At 33.4% G+C, this 19,620-nt stretch overlaps 1 protein-coding gene across 1 annotated transcript; it reads left to right on the forward strand.

Annotated features, from left to right (window-relative positions):
* The first annotated feature begins 14,425 nt into the window (after positions 1-14,425).
* LOC144548087 (uncharacterized) lies at positions 14,426-17,520 on the forward strand. The gene has a single exon (XM_078296767.1). The coding sequence runs from the start codon at positions 14,464-14,466 to the stop codon at positions 17,362-17,364; it is 2,901 nt and encodes a 966-aa protein (XP_078152893.1). The 5' UTR covers positions 14,426-14,463; the 3' UTR covers positions 17,365-17,520.
* The last annotated feature ends 2,100 nt before the right edge of the window (positions 17,521-19,620 follow it).

Below are 19,620 nucleotides of genomic sequence, written 5' to 3' on the forward strand. Positions count from 1 at the left end.
CTATCAGATTTATTTGTTCAAACTAATAATTAAAAGTCTCTTGATTAGTACACACTAATTAAATAATTGATTTTTTAGGAGGAAACTTGAATCTAAATACATCTCAATGCATATATAGTTCAACTGGCACTTTTCTTTTTGCCCATCGCCTAATATATTTTCTTTTTGAGGGAATTTTCATTTTTGTTGAAAAATGCTATACATGTGGAACACAGGTATTGTAATATTGTTATCACGGAGATAAAAAAATAATTTTTTATTCTCTCGATGCTTGTAACAGTTCTTACTACTGAAATATGTCACTATCCGAGAGGATAAAAAAATAATTATTTCTAAGAATAAACCGACAAAAATTGTTATTTCCAAATGTATCAATATTAATGATATGGAAGCCAACGAGAAGAGAAGAATTACTACCCACTGACTTTTTATTTTACTTCTTCTCTCATTTCCGATTAGGCGGGTTTTCATTTTGCCGCTTCTTCCTGCGGGAAGACATCGTAATTTTTTTTAGTTAGCACCTAATAAAATAAAAAATAATTGATTACCACCCTAATGGCCATATCTCAATTCATACTACCCACGCAGACCTAATTGGCACACCAAATTGGATTGGTGCGCAGACTGGAGACGCGCACCATTTGAGTGCACTGACTGGGAACGCGCACAGATCGGTGCGACTGAAAACTTGCACAGATCGCACGATCTTCCCTCCATCGATGCATCCTTGGGAACACGCACAGATCGGTGCGACTGAAAACTTGCACAGATCTCACAATCTTCCCTCCATCGATGCATCCTTTCTAACTTTCGCCGACTATTTCAATAGCACATTAGACCATGACATAGTCTATAGATTTGTCGATGCACCGTATTCATCAAATGTAGAGAAGGAAGCTGCCCTTCATAGCATGGATCATGTCACAGATGGTGTTATTTGTAATAATAATACCTCGAGTGTTTCTAGGGCTGACTGCGGAACTGGACCCGCCATGCCGAATTCATAGAGTTAAAAGGTTATGGGTTTGAAACTCATATGGCTTCCATGTGGAAGGTTATGGATTTGAAACTCAGAGAGTGAGGAAATCCTGTATAATATAAACAGTGGTTTAAAAAGAAGGTGGTAAGATAGACCTCCACTTTTAAAAAAAAAATAGTTTAAGTGAGTTTAAGAATCACCTTTTTATTTAATATCTAACATAATGTCCTTCATATATAAAATCACATATTTAAAAGAAGAGGATTTAATTACACCATTTTATGGTGACATATCTTGATACCATATTTTTATAAGTCAATTTTGCGATTTCAGAATCCAAACAGTTGATCTGAACCATTGAACGTGATGTCTATATTAAAATATTTGACAAATTTTATTCAACTAATAGAATGATGGATCAAGGCAACTAATTAATAAAAGTTTCTAACCACTAAACAGAGAACAACATACTGATTTGTAATACGGAATATCTTGACCAACAAGTTTGCTCAGACGGCTGGATTCAAAGTCAAATTTTGAGTTACTTTAGAGAAAAAGTCTAAAAAGTTGCTCTCTCTTCTCTATTCCTACTATTCTTAACAATCAACCAATATATACTAGTATACTACTGGTATATATTTCTTAATTTGGTGTCTAATAAAAATACTTGAACATATGACAGGGCAAATGTCGTATAACGGGCATGAAACGAATGAGTCTGTTCTTGTAACATTTCAATTTTCGAACACATGGAAATTTATCCAACTTCAAGTAAAATGCATTTAAACATGAAAATATGGATTTACATGTATATTATGAACCATTGTAATTTTGATAGTTAAAAATTAATACTTTACAAATACATAAGAATGATTAAATAAGAAAATAATATTGTAAATTCTTTGACAAATATAGATTGATAAATTTTGTAGTATTGAAATAAAAAAGGAAGAAGAAGTTACTCTAACTTTGGATATTTTAAAATTAATTGTAATAATATTTTAATTTAAAACTTAATATTTTGACAATTAATATTTTAATTTAAAACTTAGTATTTTAAATGCTATGTTTATTTTAAAAATGCAATGGATAAGAGGTGCATGTAAGTACATATTAACTGAACAATTAATTGAGAAGAATATATAATATAATTTCTTTTTAAGTTCTAAAAATTAACATATGGACACTTGGCATCCACTACATCTTTATTATCAAAATTTACAAGTTTGCCACTCACCTAACTTCGTTTCATTTTTTTTTCTTTCTTTGGCGTGTTACAAGCCCATAGGTGATAGGCCACAGTACATTCCATCTGTTTTTTGCAAATTGGGTATCAGTGTCCATTGACCGACAACCTTCGGAAAAAAAACGAGCAGTACAGCTTTTGAACAAAGAAAATAAAAATATATAATCAGACCCCTGTTTTTTGTAATCATTGAATGACCCAATGAAAAACGAAATTAATATTCCCTCCCAAGCTCAATAATGTGCATTTAGCGCTAAATTAAGTATCTCAATGTTTGAGTTTTGACGCGGACTGTTAATTTAGAGGAGACTTGAAAATATGAGGGATAAGGATGTGAACCTTTAAAAATATGCAAACATGTGTGTGCCTTTAGTTTTCTGTAACGAGGTACCTTTCTTTAGATTTTTTTTGAACAATGAATAGTGCCATGGACTGGCTCAATTTAATTTGGATGAAAATATGAGGGACCCGCGCTACTGCCTCGCACACACTCACAGTTCTTGTTCCTCACACCTTGCTCGCCATCTCTCTGTGCTGAGCAATGCGGTTTGCACCCTCCACATTAGTATACTCTAATTTGGACATTTCGTTCTTTATTTTTACTTTTTTACTATAAATGCTCTTTTGGAGAAGAATCTTGCTTTGTTGTAGTTCGTTGATTATTGAAGGAATTAATGCTTCAATACAAAAGCTTTGGACAAACCATTTATACATCCCTTAACCTCTGTCTTCTTCTTGTCAGCACCGCAAAAAGACTGTCGACACCCCTTCTTTCTTTTCTCTTCTGTCTATTTTTTTCCTTCATCATTTTTTTTTGTTTCCTTTTCTCCCTCCCTTTGTTCAAATTGGCAGCATCAACTTCAATAACCCAGTAAAAATTTAGACGGATATGTATATGAGTATCTTACTTTTAATTTCTAGATTAATCCAAACCGACATTAGTCAAGTCGGTAAAAGAAACAACATGAATTATCTAGAAATTGTAGGAGTATAAATAGATGAGAGGGTCATATATGTTGTGATGCGCGTAGTAACAGAAATGCAATTGTGTACTACAAAGGATGTTATCTCCTTTGAATATAAGAGAAGTTAGTTAATAGCTTGCTCCTCTAGATCTCTTATAAAATTTCCACAATCCAATCATTATTTCCAACATTTTTCTCTTTTTGTTTTCAATATTTTCTAAGTGGTGGTCTCTCTGATGAATTCACGAAGGGTCCCCAAAAAGAAAGCAATTCCTTCCAATAATCCTCTGTTTTGTTTCAGCTATACCTCTGTTTTGTTTCGTAGACTACGTAGATTACAGGGACTTTTTTGTACTTTTGCATATTCGTGACAGCTCTCTTTATAAATTTTAATACATAATAGCTTTTTGCTTTTGAAGGTGGAAATTGTTACAAGGCAATGTTTAAATAATTTAATTTCTGATGTTTTATGAAGTGTTTATATATAATTTCATATTTATGTTCACTGATATGCTCGGTTTGACCATTCTATATATAATGCCATTACACAGACTAATCTAAAACCCAATTTTATTCTAAAAAAATTACAACTCAAATAAAGAATTAAGATAAATATTTAGACAAAAGAAAACAGTGATTTTAATGTCTAACATAGCACGCATTGGTGATTAAACTATGTTTCTCTTTGTGGGAGATATATAGCACGTCAAAATTTAGTACATGTAATTAGAAATAATTTTAAAGCTTTAATCCTCATTACAAGCTAATAAAGATTGGAGAAGCTATAATACCAAAATTAAGGGATCCAATTATAATATAATACTTGAGAGGATATTCATCAACTGGAGTACGTTGCAGACTAATTAAAAGACTTGGGTCAACTGTTAATTTTACAAAAAAATTGCGCGCATAAATTTGTACCTGTCACTAGAAATTAAGCTCAATGGCATTCATAAAAGCAGTCAACACAGAACGAGAGCACTTGAAATGAGCTTGAATTAATGAGTATGCCTACATCATAAATATAAACTTGCCAGACAAAAACATTTGTTATTAACTAATTATATTTGCTAAAAGAAATTTCAGCCACCAAAAAAAAGTTAGTGGAGTTTGATGTGTCAAAACATGTAGACAGGTGTCACCATGCAACATTGACACAAAAACTTGTACCGAATATATAATTATGTGACAATGAGTATTAATTAATTATGATAAATAATTCGGTAGGAGAAACATTTGTGAAGATGGTTACACGTGCCCCACTTCATGCAAATGGTATTATATAAAAATACAAAATACTTAAGAATACAAAATACCAAAAACAAAATAAAATTTACATAACAGTACTCCATTGATAAGCTCAAACCCGTGAGAAAAATAATATAAAAATAACAATTCTTAATGATTAATTTTTAAACTCAACCATTAATAATATAAAATTTACGGTGCTTGCCACGAATTCATATCCTCTAAGTTAATTAACTCAAATTTTGATTTTAGATCTGAAACGTCCGATCAGCTTTGGTACAAATATTAAAGTTAAAGGCCCACTGAATTTCTAAGAAAGTACGTTTAGATTTGGTTAAGTAGAACTATTAATATTTTCTCGCAAAATTAAAAAATGGCCGAGTGCACATGACGTGCACTATAGGTTCTCAAGTTTAGGTTGTTTGTTTTGCTAAATGCATTTCTAATGCACTGCCTCAAGGAAGGCGACAATCATGTTGTGTGGTTCTTTTATATATGGTGGCTATCTGATTTAAGGAAATATTGTGGGACTAAAAAATATTGGAAATCCTATCCGATACTCCGCTGGGACACTATTTTCGACAATGCAAATGGTATTATATAAAAATAGAAAAAACTTAAGAATGCAAAATACCAAAACAAAATAAAATTTTCATAACACTCCATTAATAAGCTCAAACCCCTGACAAAAATAATATAAAAATAACAATTCTTAACGATTAAAACGAATATATTAATTTAAATGGCATACCAATGTACTCTGTACATAGGACCATAGCAAGTAGTACCTCGCTTGCCATCTCTCTAGAAGCACAGCAATCGCCTCTTCTTTATAGATGCATGGTTTTCGCGCTCGGCTTTCTTTACAGAAATAAAACTAAATTTGTAGAAAACTGAAAATCTAGAACGTTGTATGTAAATTTTATTTGACTTGTTATAAAGTGTGTTAAAAAAAATAGTAATATGAATTTTGAAGTATAATTCAAACTTTTGTATTTCAAAAAGTAGAATTTAATTTATTTATACCTAACATATTTAGTTGCATTAAGATATGGTAAACTAGTTAGATACGTTATTGAATTGAATTTCTTTTGCTTAATTGTACAATTTTATAATGGTTAGAATTATTATTATTTTTAATCTAGTTGGTGATCTTTCAAATTTTATTTGATAAATTATTCAATTAATTAGAAACTTGATATTTTATTCATCAAGTTTAGTATTATTAATTGTAGGCGGTTTAGTGTAAATCGACTAACTCTTTTAATATGAAATAATATTAAATCAATTGCATGTGGGGACTGAATAGCCAATTCGGTCTGGAGAAAAGTAAATGTGGAGACCGAAATGGCCATTCAGTCTTCATGCTTTTTCAAAAAAAAAAACCAATCATTATGATTTGCTAAATTTGATTTAATTAATTATGATTTATAAAAAAAATTCGCATTTCTTCCCTTTCTCATTTAAAAATGTGATTTTGATTATAAAAAAATATTATTTCATCTTTCAAATTTTATTTGACAAATTATTCCATTAATTAGAAACTTGGTATTTTATTCATCAAGTTTAGTATTATTAATTGTAGGCGGTTTAGTGTAAATCGACTAACTCTTTTAATATGAAATAATATTAAATCAATTGCATGTGGGGACTGAATAGCCAATTCGGTCTAGAAAAAAGTAAATGTGGAGACCGAAATGGCCATTCAGTCTTTATGCTTTTTCAGAAGAAAAAAAACCAATCATTATGATTTGCTAAATTTGATTTAATTAATTATGATTTATAAAAAAAATCGCATTTCTTTCCCTTTCTCATTTAAAAATATGATTTTGATTATAAAAAAATTATTTGATAAATTCCGCAAGATGAAAAAAAAAAATTTAATTATTAAAATGCTAAGTACTTCTTCCCCTTTCTCATTTAAAAATATGATTTTGATTATAAAAAAATTATTTGATAAATTCCGCAAGATGAAAAAAATAATTAAATTATTAATTAAAATGCTAAGTACGAATCACGCGTACTAACTTACAATCAACCGATACCTCCCGCTTTGGTGGAGCCGCTTCACGCATCCATCAGCTCCAGCTCCAGTACCTGCACACCCAATGAATTGGAAATAACATATTTAAACCGTTAAATTATTTGTAGTTTGACCTGGTGGGATTATCATAATTAGAATTAATAAACCGGAATAATTAGTGAGACCGGAGTGACGCATGTATCCTCCGAGACCAGATCTTGACGCCGATCCAACCAACCTTTCCAGTCACTATAATCTCTCTCGTTACTTCCTCTCATCTCTATCTTATCAATTATGCTCATGTATTTCGTTCTCTGGGGCATTTTTACAAACAGGTGGCAGGCGACAGACAGAGGGCCACAAAGTGTTATCAGAGAACTGTTACACTTAGCCCTCATGATGCCAAAGCTGGAGTAAGTGTGATCAATTTGAGATCAATACATCCACTGAATTATGGGGCCCGCATCATTTCAGTATGTTAAAAAACAGAAAACCCTCGGATCCCTATATATAACATTAATTAGTACTCTTCAGCTCACTAGCTCACTAGCTCACTTCCCGGTTTCTTTTCCTGGAGAGAACGAACCAAGAAACAAAAAAGAGAGAAAAATGCATATTTTCGTGAAAAACCTAACTGGGAAGACGATCAAGGTTGAGGTCGAGAAAACCGACAGGATCAAAATAGTCAAGTCAGGTAGTTCACTTCACTGTTTCTCTCTAGGACAGAGCGATCCAAGAAACAACCAAGAGGAAAAAATGCAGATCTTCGTAAGAAACAAAGATACAATCGCGCTTGAGGTTGAGAAAACTGACACAATCAAAATAGTCAAGTCCAAGATCCAAGAAAGGCTAGGTATATGTAACCATTTCTTACATTTTCTGTGTTTTTTGCATTTGCAAGATGTATTGATTAATCTAGTCTATGCTCCATGGAATATTTGAATTTATTGATAGATTCGGTGATATTTGTTAGTTTATTTGATTGTTCTGATTCTGTTTCTGCTCTGAAGTTGTTCTGTTTCATGATTATATCTTGCTGTTAAACCTTGAAATATAATGTGCATTATTCAGATCAACTGATGGTATTATTTCCCTTAAATGACTTTTTTTAGTCATAAAGGTGTCTCTCTGATTCTAACAATTGGTTTAAACTCTGATTTTATTTAATCAGTAAGAACACTAGAGCGGTATGGCTTCTTGGTTTGAATTAACCTAGGTTGATTCTTTACCTTCAGAGATCATGGGATATGTAATGATGCAATAATATACACTTTAAGTCCATACTCTGATTTCTTGATACTCTGATTAAGACTATCGATACTCTGATTTCTTGATAATCTGTGCTAATTACGACTATTCATACTCTGATTTCTTGTTAAGACTACACACATGCTCTTCTTTTCAGTTCTCAATATATCTGAAATAAAATCAGATATAAATATTCAAGTACGAATGTTAGTTTGAATAATCTGATCTTTGTTGTAGGGATCCCAATAAGTGACTAGAGCCTGCTGATGTATGCCAGGAAGCGATTTGAGGATGACTGCACACTTGCTAATTACAACATCGAGAACGGTAATGTTGAAGTTCTGTCTTTACAATTTAGCCCCTTATTTTTTTTATTATAGGGCTTTTGAGCAAACATAAAAATATATGATAAATTAATGTTGCCAGAGTCGACACTGTACCTGTTGCTGAGGAGGGGGGGGGCAGCGGTCGTGGCGGTTTGCCTAATGTTGTGCCAACACAGCTAAATGTTGCTCAAAGTTACAAGAGGAAATGTTATGTTATCAACCAGGTACATATTGTAGCTGCCATTTCTTTCTTTAACTAATTCTAATTTCATTTCATATTGAGTTTAATTTTGTTGCCAATGATTTACTGTTCTTTTTTATTTAACAGCTGAGGATGAAGAAACCCTTCCAATAAGGTTTGGAGTTTAATTTAAACATGCTGTTTTAATATTCTATTTATATTCTTTTTGATTAAACCTCTTTATTTTTTTTCCCTAACTTGTTTTGACATTGATTTCTTTCTTGACTAAACAGATGAGGAAAAAGAGGCCGTCATTTGACCAAGTGAAGAATGCTGTCAAAACTGTGTGTTTTTGTTTGGTTATTACATGCTAGTCAGGAACTGGGTAAAGGCACAGTATACTTTTTCCTCACTACTGTTATAAAGTTTTTGTAATATGCCTTTTGTTTCATTTGCTCACTACTGTTATAAAGTTTATGGTTGTGAGAAGAAGGGTGTGAAAGTATGAAAAATGCTCACTGTTTACTAGTTGATGATATTGCGTATTCCATCAGTATGCTGTTATTCTTTTTTTTAAGAAAAGTGTGATATAATTCCAATGGCTAGCATTTACGTACATCACAACACCTGTATTGTATATCTATGGTTCCCAACACAAGGTGAATACTTTAGTTGAATTAATCATCTTCCTTTTTTTAGGTAATAGTTGGATAAATTTTAGTGGCACTAGCTATCTTACTAAGAATATTAATAATGTGAAACACAAGCTAGCTAGACCATATTTTTAAAGACAAAGAAAAATGTTATTTTTGGATTTTTATTTATTTTTCGGTTCAAATTACATGTTCAGAGATAATTGCATAAATGCTATTTTTTGTTTCGGTCATTTATATTCAATGAATTTTAAATTAAATTATTATGAATACAAAACATAAAATAATTGGATAAATTTAAAAAATTGAATTCGTTCTCCAATATAAATTTTAGTTTCCGGGAAGGAAACTAAAAAAATAATCTTAGTTTAAATATATATTATTATCTATCGGGAGTGGATCCTGATTAATAAATTATATTGGATGGCAAAAGTTGTATTCTGAAATAATATTTTTGTAATATGTGATGCTGTCCTTTTTATCTTTTGATACAAATTGTTGCTACGTTAATCAGTTGATCTATTATAATGGATTTCATATTAAATTGAATCTAGTAGACGATGGCATGCTATTTGTTTAAGACATGATGATCCGAAGGCTAGGTTATACAACACTAATTTGCAAATTAAGATCTATATATTTTGAGGAATGGTTTCAATCGATTTGCTTTTTAAATACCGAATATATGATTAAATGAATTTAGCATTTATTAACAGAAACAGGAAAGTCAAATTTTCTAAACCAAAAGTAAAAGCGTTTATTGTGGCCATCAAATTCTTTTGTATTTTTCTTTTCCCTTTTTTTTTTTCAAGAAATGTGTGATTAAATTCCAATGGCATTTATATCACAATTAATGCATGTATACATACGGTTCACAATTAAGGGCTAACATTAGTTGATTTAATCATCTTCTTTTCTTTTTATTAAATAATAGTTGGATTATTTTTTAGTGACACTATCTTAATAAGAATGTTAATCATGTGAAACACAAGCTAAACCATATTTTCAAAGACAGAGAAAAAAATTATATTTGATTTATTTATTTATTATTCTGTTCGAATTGCATGTCCAGGGATAATGTGAATTTTAAAGTTAAATTTAAGACTTAGTATGCTTAATTCCTAAGCACCATATTGAAGTTTCTTTCTTTTGTCATAACACAACTTTCCAATATTACTGTTCTACAAATAAATGCTATTTTTTGTTTCGCTCATTTATATTCAATGAACTTTAACTTAAATTATCATGAATATCAAATAAAAATTTGATTGTTGTTTTATATATCTACTTCGAAATTAAAGTTAATTTCCCATCTACCACTAATTGGATACATTAAAAAAATTGAATTCATTTTCCAATATAAATTTCTGTTTCGGGGAGGGAAACTAAAAACAATCATAGTTTAAATATTATTGCACATAATATAGAAGTAACTCAAATAGAGGACTTTTATCACATGCGCCAAAAAAGACTTTAAACACTTAATTAAATAACATAAATATTTCTTCAAACATGTCAAGGGAGACACATGAAGCATGTTTATGTCATGCGATATGTTTATCTTCCATGTGCAATATTGCATGAACATCTCAATCCGTATAATTTGATATGTGCTCCGGTTGTGTGAACTTTTGCTCTATAATAGAAAATTTTGTTATGAGTATTAATATTAAAAATTATTCCTTATGTGGAATAAATATTGCTCTCATATAAAGACTAACATTTAGCTAGTTTAGTGAAAAGAAGTATTGTCTTATTTAAATCCAATTAAAGAATTTAGAGTATATATTTAAGTTAGATGGCTTATAATCTCATATTTACTAAAATATATATTATTATCACATATATTGGTATGGATTGATTTAATTATTATAAGATATTAGTGGAAATCAACATATTTCATATTAAAATGTATAGACAAAAACATGTGATAATTAAGGTCATTATGCATATAAAAAAGCTTTACAATTTTCCAAGTATATCAAATGCATCAAAATTGTCTTGTTACAAAATAAGCCAAGAAAATGAAATAGAATGGAATATCAACCATTACAGACCAACACTCAGTAAGTACCCTTATTTGTAAGAAAACAATTACATACCAATTTCAAAACCATTATTGTACCAATTTTGATATCAACTTGACTGTAGCAACCATTACAGAATGGAATATCAACCATTACAGACCTAGCTAAACCAACTTCCCATAAGGCTGACACAAATGAACTTCACCAATATAAACTCTACCTAACATATTGACTCTGTATCCCACCTATATTCACTGTGTAAGAGCTCACCTAAGCCATATATAAGCCAAAAAAAACTCTTATGGAGAAATGAGAAAATTATTCAGTTGGGGATCGACTAGGTTTCGCTAGGGTTCCTTCTGGAATTATCTGAGTTTTTGGTTTTTTTTTTTGCTGCACAATGTCTATTCCTGAGTGACTGAGAACAAAAAAAAATGTTTCATTATATATTAACAACTAACAAGCTAAATGGTAATGTTCACTACTACAAAAATGGTCATTGTACACTGCACATTGTACACGGATTTGACAATTTTACGTAAAAACCGTGGCGAAATTGTAATTTTTTGGGTGCCCGGAATATCTGTGAAATCTCTACACGGTTTTTTATTAAAGAATCGGTGTAGAAAGCCTTGAGAGAGCTACACGGACGTTTATTAGGGAATGTACACGGCTTATTGTCTAAATAACAGTGTAGAAATCCTTGATAGAGCTACACGGATATTTAATTAAAGAACCGTGAAGAAATGACCAACTTGTACACGGATGTCTGTTTAAATAACAGTGTACAAAGCTTGAGAGAGCTACACGGATATTTAATTAAAGAACCGTGAAGAAATGTCCAACTTGTACACGGATGTTTGTTTAAATAACAGTGTAGAAAGCTTGAGAGAGCTGCACGGACGTTTAATAAAAAGCCGTGTAGAAAGGTTATTTTAGGGTTTTAAAAAAAAGGGCGCGCCTTTTCGAGCACCAAGTTGGTTATATAAAAGGCCTTCTCCTTCCAGCGCCGTTTTGATCAATTCTCTCTCTCTCTGTAATCTGATTATTTACAGAGGGGGTAATATGAAGATCATGTTTTAATAAAGAAAGAGCTGATCGAATAAAGAGTTGGGATGAAGACCTTCAAAAAAAATGGAAGAGGAGGGATGAATGACCTTCAGAGCCAGACGAAGTGTCAGATGAAGAGTCCAATGAAGAGTCGGACGACTCTTCATTCGACTCTTCATCCGACTCTGAAGGTTGTTCATCCACCTCTTCTCTTTTTTTTGAAGGTCCTTTATCCAACTTTTTATTTTCAGCTAGCTCTTTCTTTATTAAAATATGTATCTTCATATTACCCTCTCTAAACCCTACTGGCACCAAAAGGAAAGAATCACCCACTTGTAAACTAAAAATATCCATTAACGACTGGAAGAGGGGATCCCCTCTTCCAGTCCTTAATGGAAATTTTAGTTTACATATGAATCTTTATTGAACTCTTTCTTTATTAGAACATATTGATCAATCTGTACTCTCCCTCTCGCAGTTAACAATTGGGCGGAAATTTAGGTTTATCAATTATTTCGGATCGCAAATCTATAAAGATGACCTACTGTTTTTGGAGCTCATAAGATGACCAGTCCGATATAATTGATAACCTACATCTCGAATTCCCATGCGAATTGCTTCATTTCCCCAATTAATTGGTCTGATTTGTGCGCTAAAGTTTTTTTGGAGGATAATTTCAGAGCCGGATAGTCGGATGAAGGACCAGAGCCGGGTGGGGAGTCGGACGAGATCGTCTTCATCTGACTCTCCATCCGATTCTGAGGGTCCTTCATATATCCACCTCTTCCAGTCCTTGATAGAATTTTTTAGTTTATATGGATTTAACTTTTGTAATTAATGCTCAATAAGAATTTGTAATTTTTGTATAAATTAATGTACATGAATTTTTTGTTCAAATTGCTATATATGTTTTGGAATTCAGGATTTTAAATGTCTTCCTCTTTTTTGGAAATTGTTTGTTTTGCTATCTGAAAAACATAAAAAAAAAAACCAAAAAAAAATACAATGCTAAACGGACATTTAATAAAGAGCCGTGTAGAAAGGTAGAATTAAAAAAGGTTGTTTCTTTTAATTAAAAAGAGTTAAAAAATAATTATACACGGCTGTTTATATAAAAGTCCGTGTAGCTCTCTCGACTTTCTACACGGCTTTATAGATAAATGTCCGTGTAGAAAGGTAGAATTAAAAAAGGTTGTTTCTTTTAATTAAAAAGAGTTAAAAAATAATTATACACGGCTGTTTATATAAAAGTCCGTGTAGCTCTCTCGACTTTCTACACGGCTTTATAGATAAATGTCCGTGTAGAAAGGTTTAGGGTTACAAAAAGGCCTTCTTCCAGCGCCGTTTTGATCAATTACTCTCTCTCTCTCTCTGTTGGTCTGATTTCTGCGCAGAAGGATCGAGACCGAAGCTGAGATCTTTGAAGTTCATTTGCATTTCTCCTCTCTATCTTGCTAGGGTTAGTCTTCCTCTTTTCTCTCGCTAATTTTCTGGTACTTATTATTGCTTAATTATTTAGGTCAATTATTTATTAATGCATGCATGCTTGATCTGTTAAGGTAATGTAAATAATTAGTGTATTGTGGTCCAATAACCGACCTATTGATGCTTTTAGGTCCATGCCCGTTCAAAATTAATCTAATAGGGATTAATTTTGGATAGTCCCCCGTTTGGGACTGCTCTTTGAATATTGTGTCTCATTTAGGATGTGAACACATTAATTAGCGGGATTTAATTAGTGTTTGAGAAAAATTCGTCAGCATTTCTCCTTATTGCTCCTACGAGTATGTGGTTTACGCATACTTGGGGAGTTAAGGGGAAATGCTGTCGAATTTTTCTTAAACACTAATTAAATCCCGCTAATTAATGTGTTCACATATGAGGCATAATATTCAAGGAGTGGGTTACGATTGTAAACCGGCCCGTTTGTAAGCCAAGAATTTGTAACAATGTATGTTGCTCGACCACCATGACTAATTGGAATCATTATTTTAATTTAATTTACAGATGGATCGAAGTTGGATGTACGAATTGCGACGTGATACTGCAGAATATTTGGCTCGCGTTGATGAGTTCATAAAATGTGCCGAGAGTTATAGAGCGAAGACAAAGGATAACGACATCTTGTGTCCTTGTAGAGATTGTAGCAATTTTAAAAGATTTGGGGACTTGGAAGAAATTAGAGCTCATTTGATTTGTCGGGGATTTCAGAAGAGATATACGTGTTGGTTTATGCATGGTGAGAAAATTGGGGAATGTAGTGCTACCAATAGAAATTTTGTTTTGGAAGACAATGTTGATATTAATGTAGAAGTTGATGATAATTTTGAGCTTCATTCCAACGATGATTTTGAGAATGTCGAAAATTTTGATAATCTACTTGAACTTAATTACAACGAGGATGATTGTGTGAATATTGATGAAAATGCAGAATACGATTTTATTGAAAATCCAGAAGACATGTTACGTGATGTGGAAGATGAAATTAGTGATAAAAATTATAAAAAATTTCAGTATATGTCTAATGAATCCAAAAGGCCGTTATATCCCGGGTGTACCAAATTTTCAAAACTGTCAGCTGTGTTGAAATTGTTGAACTTAAAAGCAGACAATGGTTGGAGCGACAAGAGTTTCACGTCCTTATTAGAGCTCTTACGAGAAATGCTCCCAGATAACAACGAGTTACCCTGTACAATATATCAGGCGAAGAAGTTGATCTGTCCAATGGGCTTGAAGGTCGAAAAAATACATGCCTGTCCGAATGACTGTGTATTGTACCGTGGAGAGTACGAGGCCATGCATGTTTGTCCTAAATGTGGTGTTTCACGGTACAGACGTAAGAACCAGGACACTGACGATGGTAACGATGAAGGAAACAAGGGTCGGGCTCCGGCTAAGTCGGTGTGGTATTTTCCGATAATACCGAGATTCAAACGGTTATTTGCAAATCCCAAAGATGCGAAATTATTGCGTTGGCATGAAGACGAGCGCAAAAGGGACGGTAAACTAAGACACCCAGCTGATTCTCCTCAGTGGAGAAACATTGATAGAGATTTCACAGAATTTGGTGGCGAATCAAGAAACCTTAGGCTAGGGTTGAGCACAGACGGAATGAGTCCGTTTGGAAGCATGAGCAGTCGGCACAGTACTTGGCCAGTTCTTATATGCATCTACAATCTTCCTCCTTGGTTGTGCATGAAACGCAGGTATATAATGATGTCATTACTAATCCAAGGACCCAGACAACCCGGAAATGACATAGATGTATATCTCGCACCATTAATTGAGGACCTCCAAAAATTGTGGAGGGATGGCGTCCGGGTGTGGGATGCGTACGGCAAAGAGCAATTCGAGCTGCGGGCCATGGTATTTTGCACCATAAACGATTTCCCCGCGTACGGAAATTTATCGGGCTATAGTACTAAAGGAGCAAAAGCGTGCCCTATCTGTGAAGATGACACGCAGGTGCTGAGGTTGAAAAATTGTAAAAAGAATGTTTTCATGGGGCACCGTAGGTTTCTTCCTATTAATCACCCATACCGTAAGAAGAAGAAAGAATTCAACGGGAACATTGAGCTTGGAGTGGCACGTCGTCCGTTAGACGGGAAGGGTGTCTTCCTGCTGGTTAAAAATCTTAAAGTTGTTTTCGGAAAACGTGCCAAAGCACCACCGAAAAATATTTGGAAAAAGAAGTCCATATTTTGGGAGCTACCGTACTGGGAATATTTAGAAGTGAGACACTGCCTAGATGTCATGCATATTGAGAAAAATGTCTGCAACAGTCTGATCGGCACATTGTTGAATATTCCGGGGAAGACTAAAGATGGTATCAATGCTCGAAAAGACATGGTGGAAATGAAAATACGACCCAAGCTTGCACCGCAGGATAAAGGGAAGCAAAAGGCATACCTACCTCCCGCAATGTGCACAATGTCGAAGACCGAGAAAACAAGCTTCTGTAAATGCCTTCATAGTATTAAAGTCCCATCAGGGTATTCTTCGAATATTAAGAAGCTTGTGTCGATGAAGGACATGAAATTGATTGGTCCGAAATCCCACGACTGTCATGTTTTAATGACACATATGATTCCTGTTGCAATCCGGGGAATTTTACCAAAGCCCGTTCGACAAGCCATCACGAAGCTTTGTTTTTTCTTCAATGCAATTAATTCCAAAGTGATAGACCCGCTAAAATTGGACGCTCTGCAAAAGGAGGTCGTCGTTACTCTTTGCCATCTTGAGATGTATTTTCCGCCATCTTTTTTCGATGTTATGGTTCACCTTGTTGTTCACCTTGTGAGGGAAATTAAGATTTGTGGTCCCGTGTTCCTGCGGTATATGTATCCATTCGAGAGATTCATGGGTATTTTGAAAAGTTACGTAAGGAACCGACATCGGCCCGAAGGTAGCATCGTAGAAGGATATTCCACGGAAGAGGTGATTGAGTTTTGCACCAACTACATGACCGGTGTTGGTCCTATTGGCGTTCCAAAATCTCGATACGAGGGAAGGCTCCAAGGAGTAGGGACTATTGGGTTGAAAGTCATAGTTGCTGATAGAGATGAACTGTTAAAGGCACATTTTATTGTACTACAGCACATGGCAGATGTCACTCCCTATATAGATGAGCATATGGCAATCCTTCGACAACAGAACTACACGAGAAGTCAGAAGTGGATTACTGACGAGCATAACCGTTGTTTCATAGGATGGCTGAAAGAAAGAGTGAAGTCACACTCCGAAATGTCGCCCGTAAGTGAAACGGTTAGATGGCTGGGCCAAGGACCCCGAATGGTTGTTAGAACATTCCAAGGATACGAGATTAATGGATATACATTTTACACTAAATTACAAAGTGATAAGAGCACCATGCAAAATAGTGGGGTGACGTTGGTGGCGACGTCTCAAGAATTCAGTAGATCAGGGGATGCCCGGCCTGTAATGGCATCAAAGTCATATTACGGTGTTATTGAAGAAATTTGGGAGCTCGTTTACAATGCTCACCTCAGCATTCCCTTGTTTCGGTGTCAATGGGTCGAAGACCGTGGCGTTAAAGTTGATAACGACGGGTTCACACTGGTAGATTTTAACAGAGTCGGGTATGTTGATGATCCGTTCATACTCGCCAAGCAAGCAACCCAAGTCTTTTATGTCACTGACCCGAGTGATGCTAGGTGGAGCATCGTCTTACCCGGAAAAAGAAGGATTGTTGGGATAGAAAACGTAATCGACGAAGAAGAGTACGACCAGTTCGATGAGATACCTCCATTTTGTGCCGATGTGCAAGCTGAGATAGCAACAACTACTGAAGAACAAGACGAAGCAAATTACATGAGATCTGACCACAGTGAAGGACTATGGGAAAATGTTCAAACAGTGGAAAAAAAGAAAAAAAGGAAAAAAAAAACCAATGTATAATATTTATTTCGTTTAACCGTGAACAATTTCATATTTATATTCCAGAAAAAAACAATTTATAATATTTATTTCTTTTATAATATTTCAGAGATGAATAGCCGAATAGATAAGCATAGTTTATTTGCATTACTGATGAGATCTTTGGATGACTGTAAACCGATCGATAATATTTTACTGTGTTTTTGTATTTTACATTTTATTTGTTTATTTATTCCTTTTAAATATAAATTTTATGAATATAGATATCTGATAAGCAGAACCGATGGTGAGAGAACCCATCGAACAGCCCCCTTTTCCCTTAAGAAGAGTTTTAATGACAAATTGCTTTTCTACACGGACATGTAGTTAAATGTCCGTGTAGCTCTCTTTTAGCTCTGTATTTCTTTTTTTGAATATTTTAAAATGTTTAAAAACCTTTCTAAATGTTCGCAGCCATTTTGCATTTATTCTTAAGTTTTTACATTTATTATTTAAACTGGAAAAGGAAACTACGCTCCATATTATGAAATTTTGCATTTATTCTTACTATTTAATATGGTTTTGTATGATCTGTTGTTCAATATTATGATTTCGTATCATTGTTTATATGTAGTGTTTTTTTTCTAGTTGACATATTAAGTGCATCATTTAAGAATAAAAAAATAAAGGCAACTTATTATTTATGTAAGTACCAACAAAAATCCGTTTAGAAAGGTTTTCCACACGGACCTTTAATCCGTTTGGAAAACCTTTCTAAACGGATTTTTAATTAAAACTCCGTGTGGAAAGGTTTTTCACACAGACTTTTAACTAAAAATCCGTGTAGAAAGGTATTCCACACGGACTTTTAGCCCTACTCTTTATTAATTAGTTTTTACTCTTTTACATGTATTAATTATGAGCAGGCTTTTGCATCGTTGGAACTTATGACTATTAAATAAAAGAAAATTGAAAGGGCACCATATTCATTCCCTAACCCTTTAGTAATTAGAGCCATATTTATTGACCAAAACTATTAGAAAGAATCGTACACGGACGTTTAATCAAACGTCCGTGTAGAAATAGTTATTTTAATTAAGACGTCCGTTATGCATGAATCTTGTAAAATGTTGCATTTATTTTGAAGCGCGGAATTCGAATAGTTGCCTTTCTATGTAATTATCTGAGAAGACGATCAAAACAACTTCATAATTCTATATAATCCGAGAAACTCCATTACAAAACAATCTGAATTGTACAATTCTTTTGAACTTACTTCTTTAATTTGTTCCCAGGAAAAATGGATCCCTACTCATCCGATGACTCACAAAATAACAGTGACTACTCAAACTCTAACGATTCAAATAGTTCTGAGAGTGAGTTCTTCCAGCAAACTGAAGGTTCAGACTCAGACGACTCACAAAACGACTTACCCACTGGAGGCATACAGTGCACAGTGTGCCAAGAGGTCGGAAAATATGAGTGGTTGTTCCATTGCAACCACTGTCAAGACTCATACCACCCGTTATGCGTCTGCTCAAATACTTACCAAGGCAGCAGAGATCCGAGATACAATTCATGGATCTGCCCTAGGTGCGAGAACGATGACCAAGAAGAAGAAGATGATGACGAAGACGACGATGAAGAAGAATAGGAGGGAGAGGAAGAGGAGGAAGAGGAAGAGGCTGCTGGAGAAGATGATGAGGAGGAAGGAGAAGAGGAAGACGAGGAGAAGAGAAGGGCGAGGAAGAAGCAGAAAAAAAATGAAGAAGATCAAGAAAGCAATAAAGACAAAAAAGATGAATCTTCAAATAAAACCAAGAAATAGATTATTTTTATTTTTAATATTAAATAATTTATATTTCATTTGTCTATATTTTAATTTTTTATATTTTGTCTGTTTATATTTTATGAATCTTTACTTAAATATTAATATAAATATGAGATTATTAATATAAAGGTATTTTAACACTTCAATTGAATATCCATGTAGAAAGGTATTTTAACACTTTAATTTAACACGTTAATTTATATCTATAACATATTAACATTATTAATTATTTAGATAGCATCATTTATTTAACAAAAAAGAAAAATTTATAGAAAACAAAATGTTGATTAAATTAAACAAAATATATTACATCAAAAAGGATCCTGGCTAATACATCATATAACACAAAAAAAACTGATTAAACAAAATACAGAAGAAGAAAACAAAAAAAGATAGCTAAATTAATGAAACATGCCTTCATAAAGGCCCTGGCGCGACCCTGGCCTCCTCATAATCCAGGGGCTCTT

The sequence above is a fragment of the Carex rostrata genome, chromosome 32, assembly GCF_964058835.1.
Source record: "Carex rostrata chromosome 32, lpCarRost1.2, whole genome shotgun sequence".
NCBI lineage: Eukaryota > Viridiplantae > Streptophyta > Magnoliopsida > Poales > Cyperaceae > Carex > Carex rostrata.

What these genes read in the sequence shown, in the direction of transcription:
- LOC144548087 (XM_078296767.1), top strand. Translation starts at nt 14,464, where the DNA reads ATGTCTAATGAATCCAAAAGGCCGTTATATCCCGGGTGTACCAAATTT.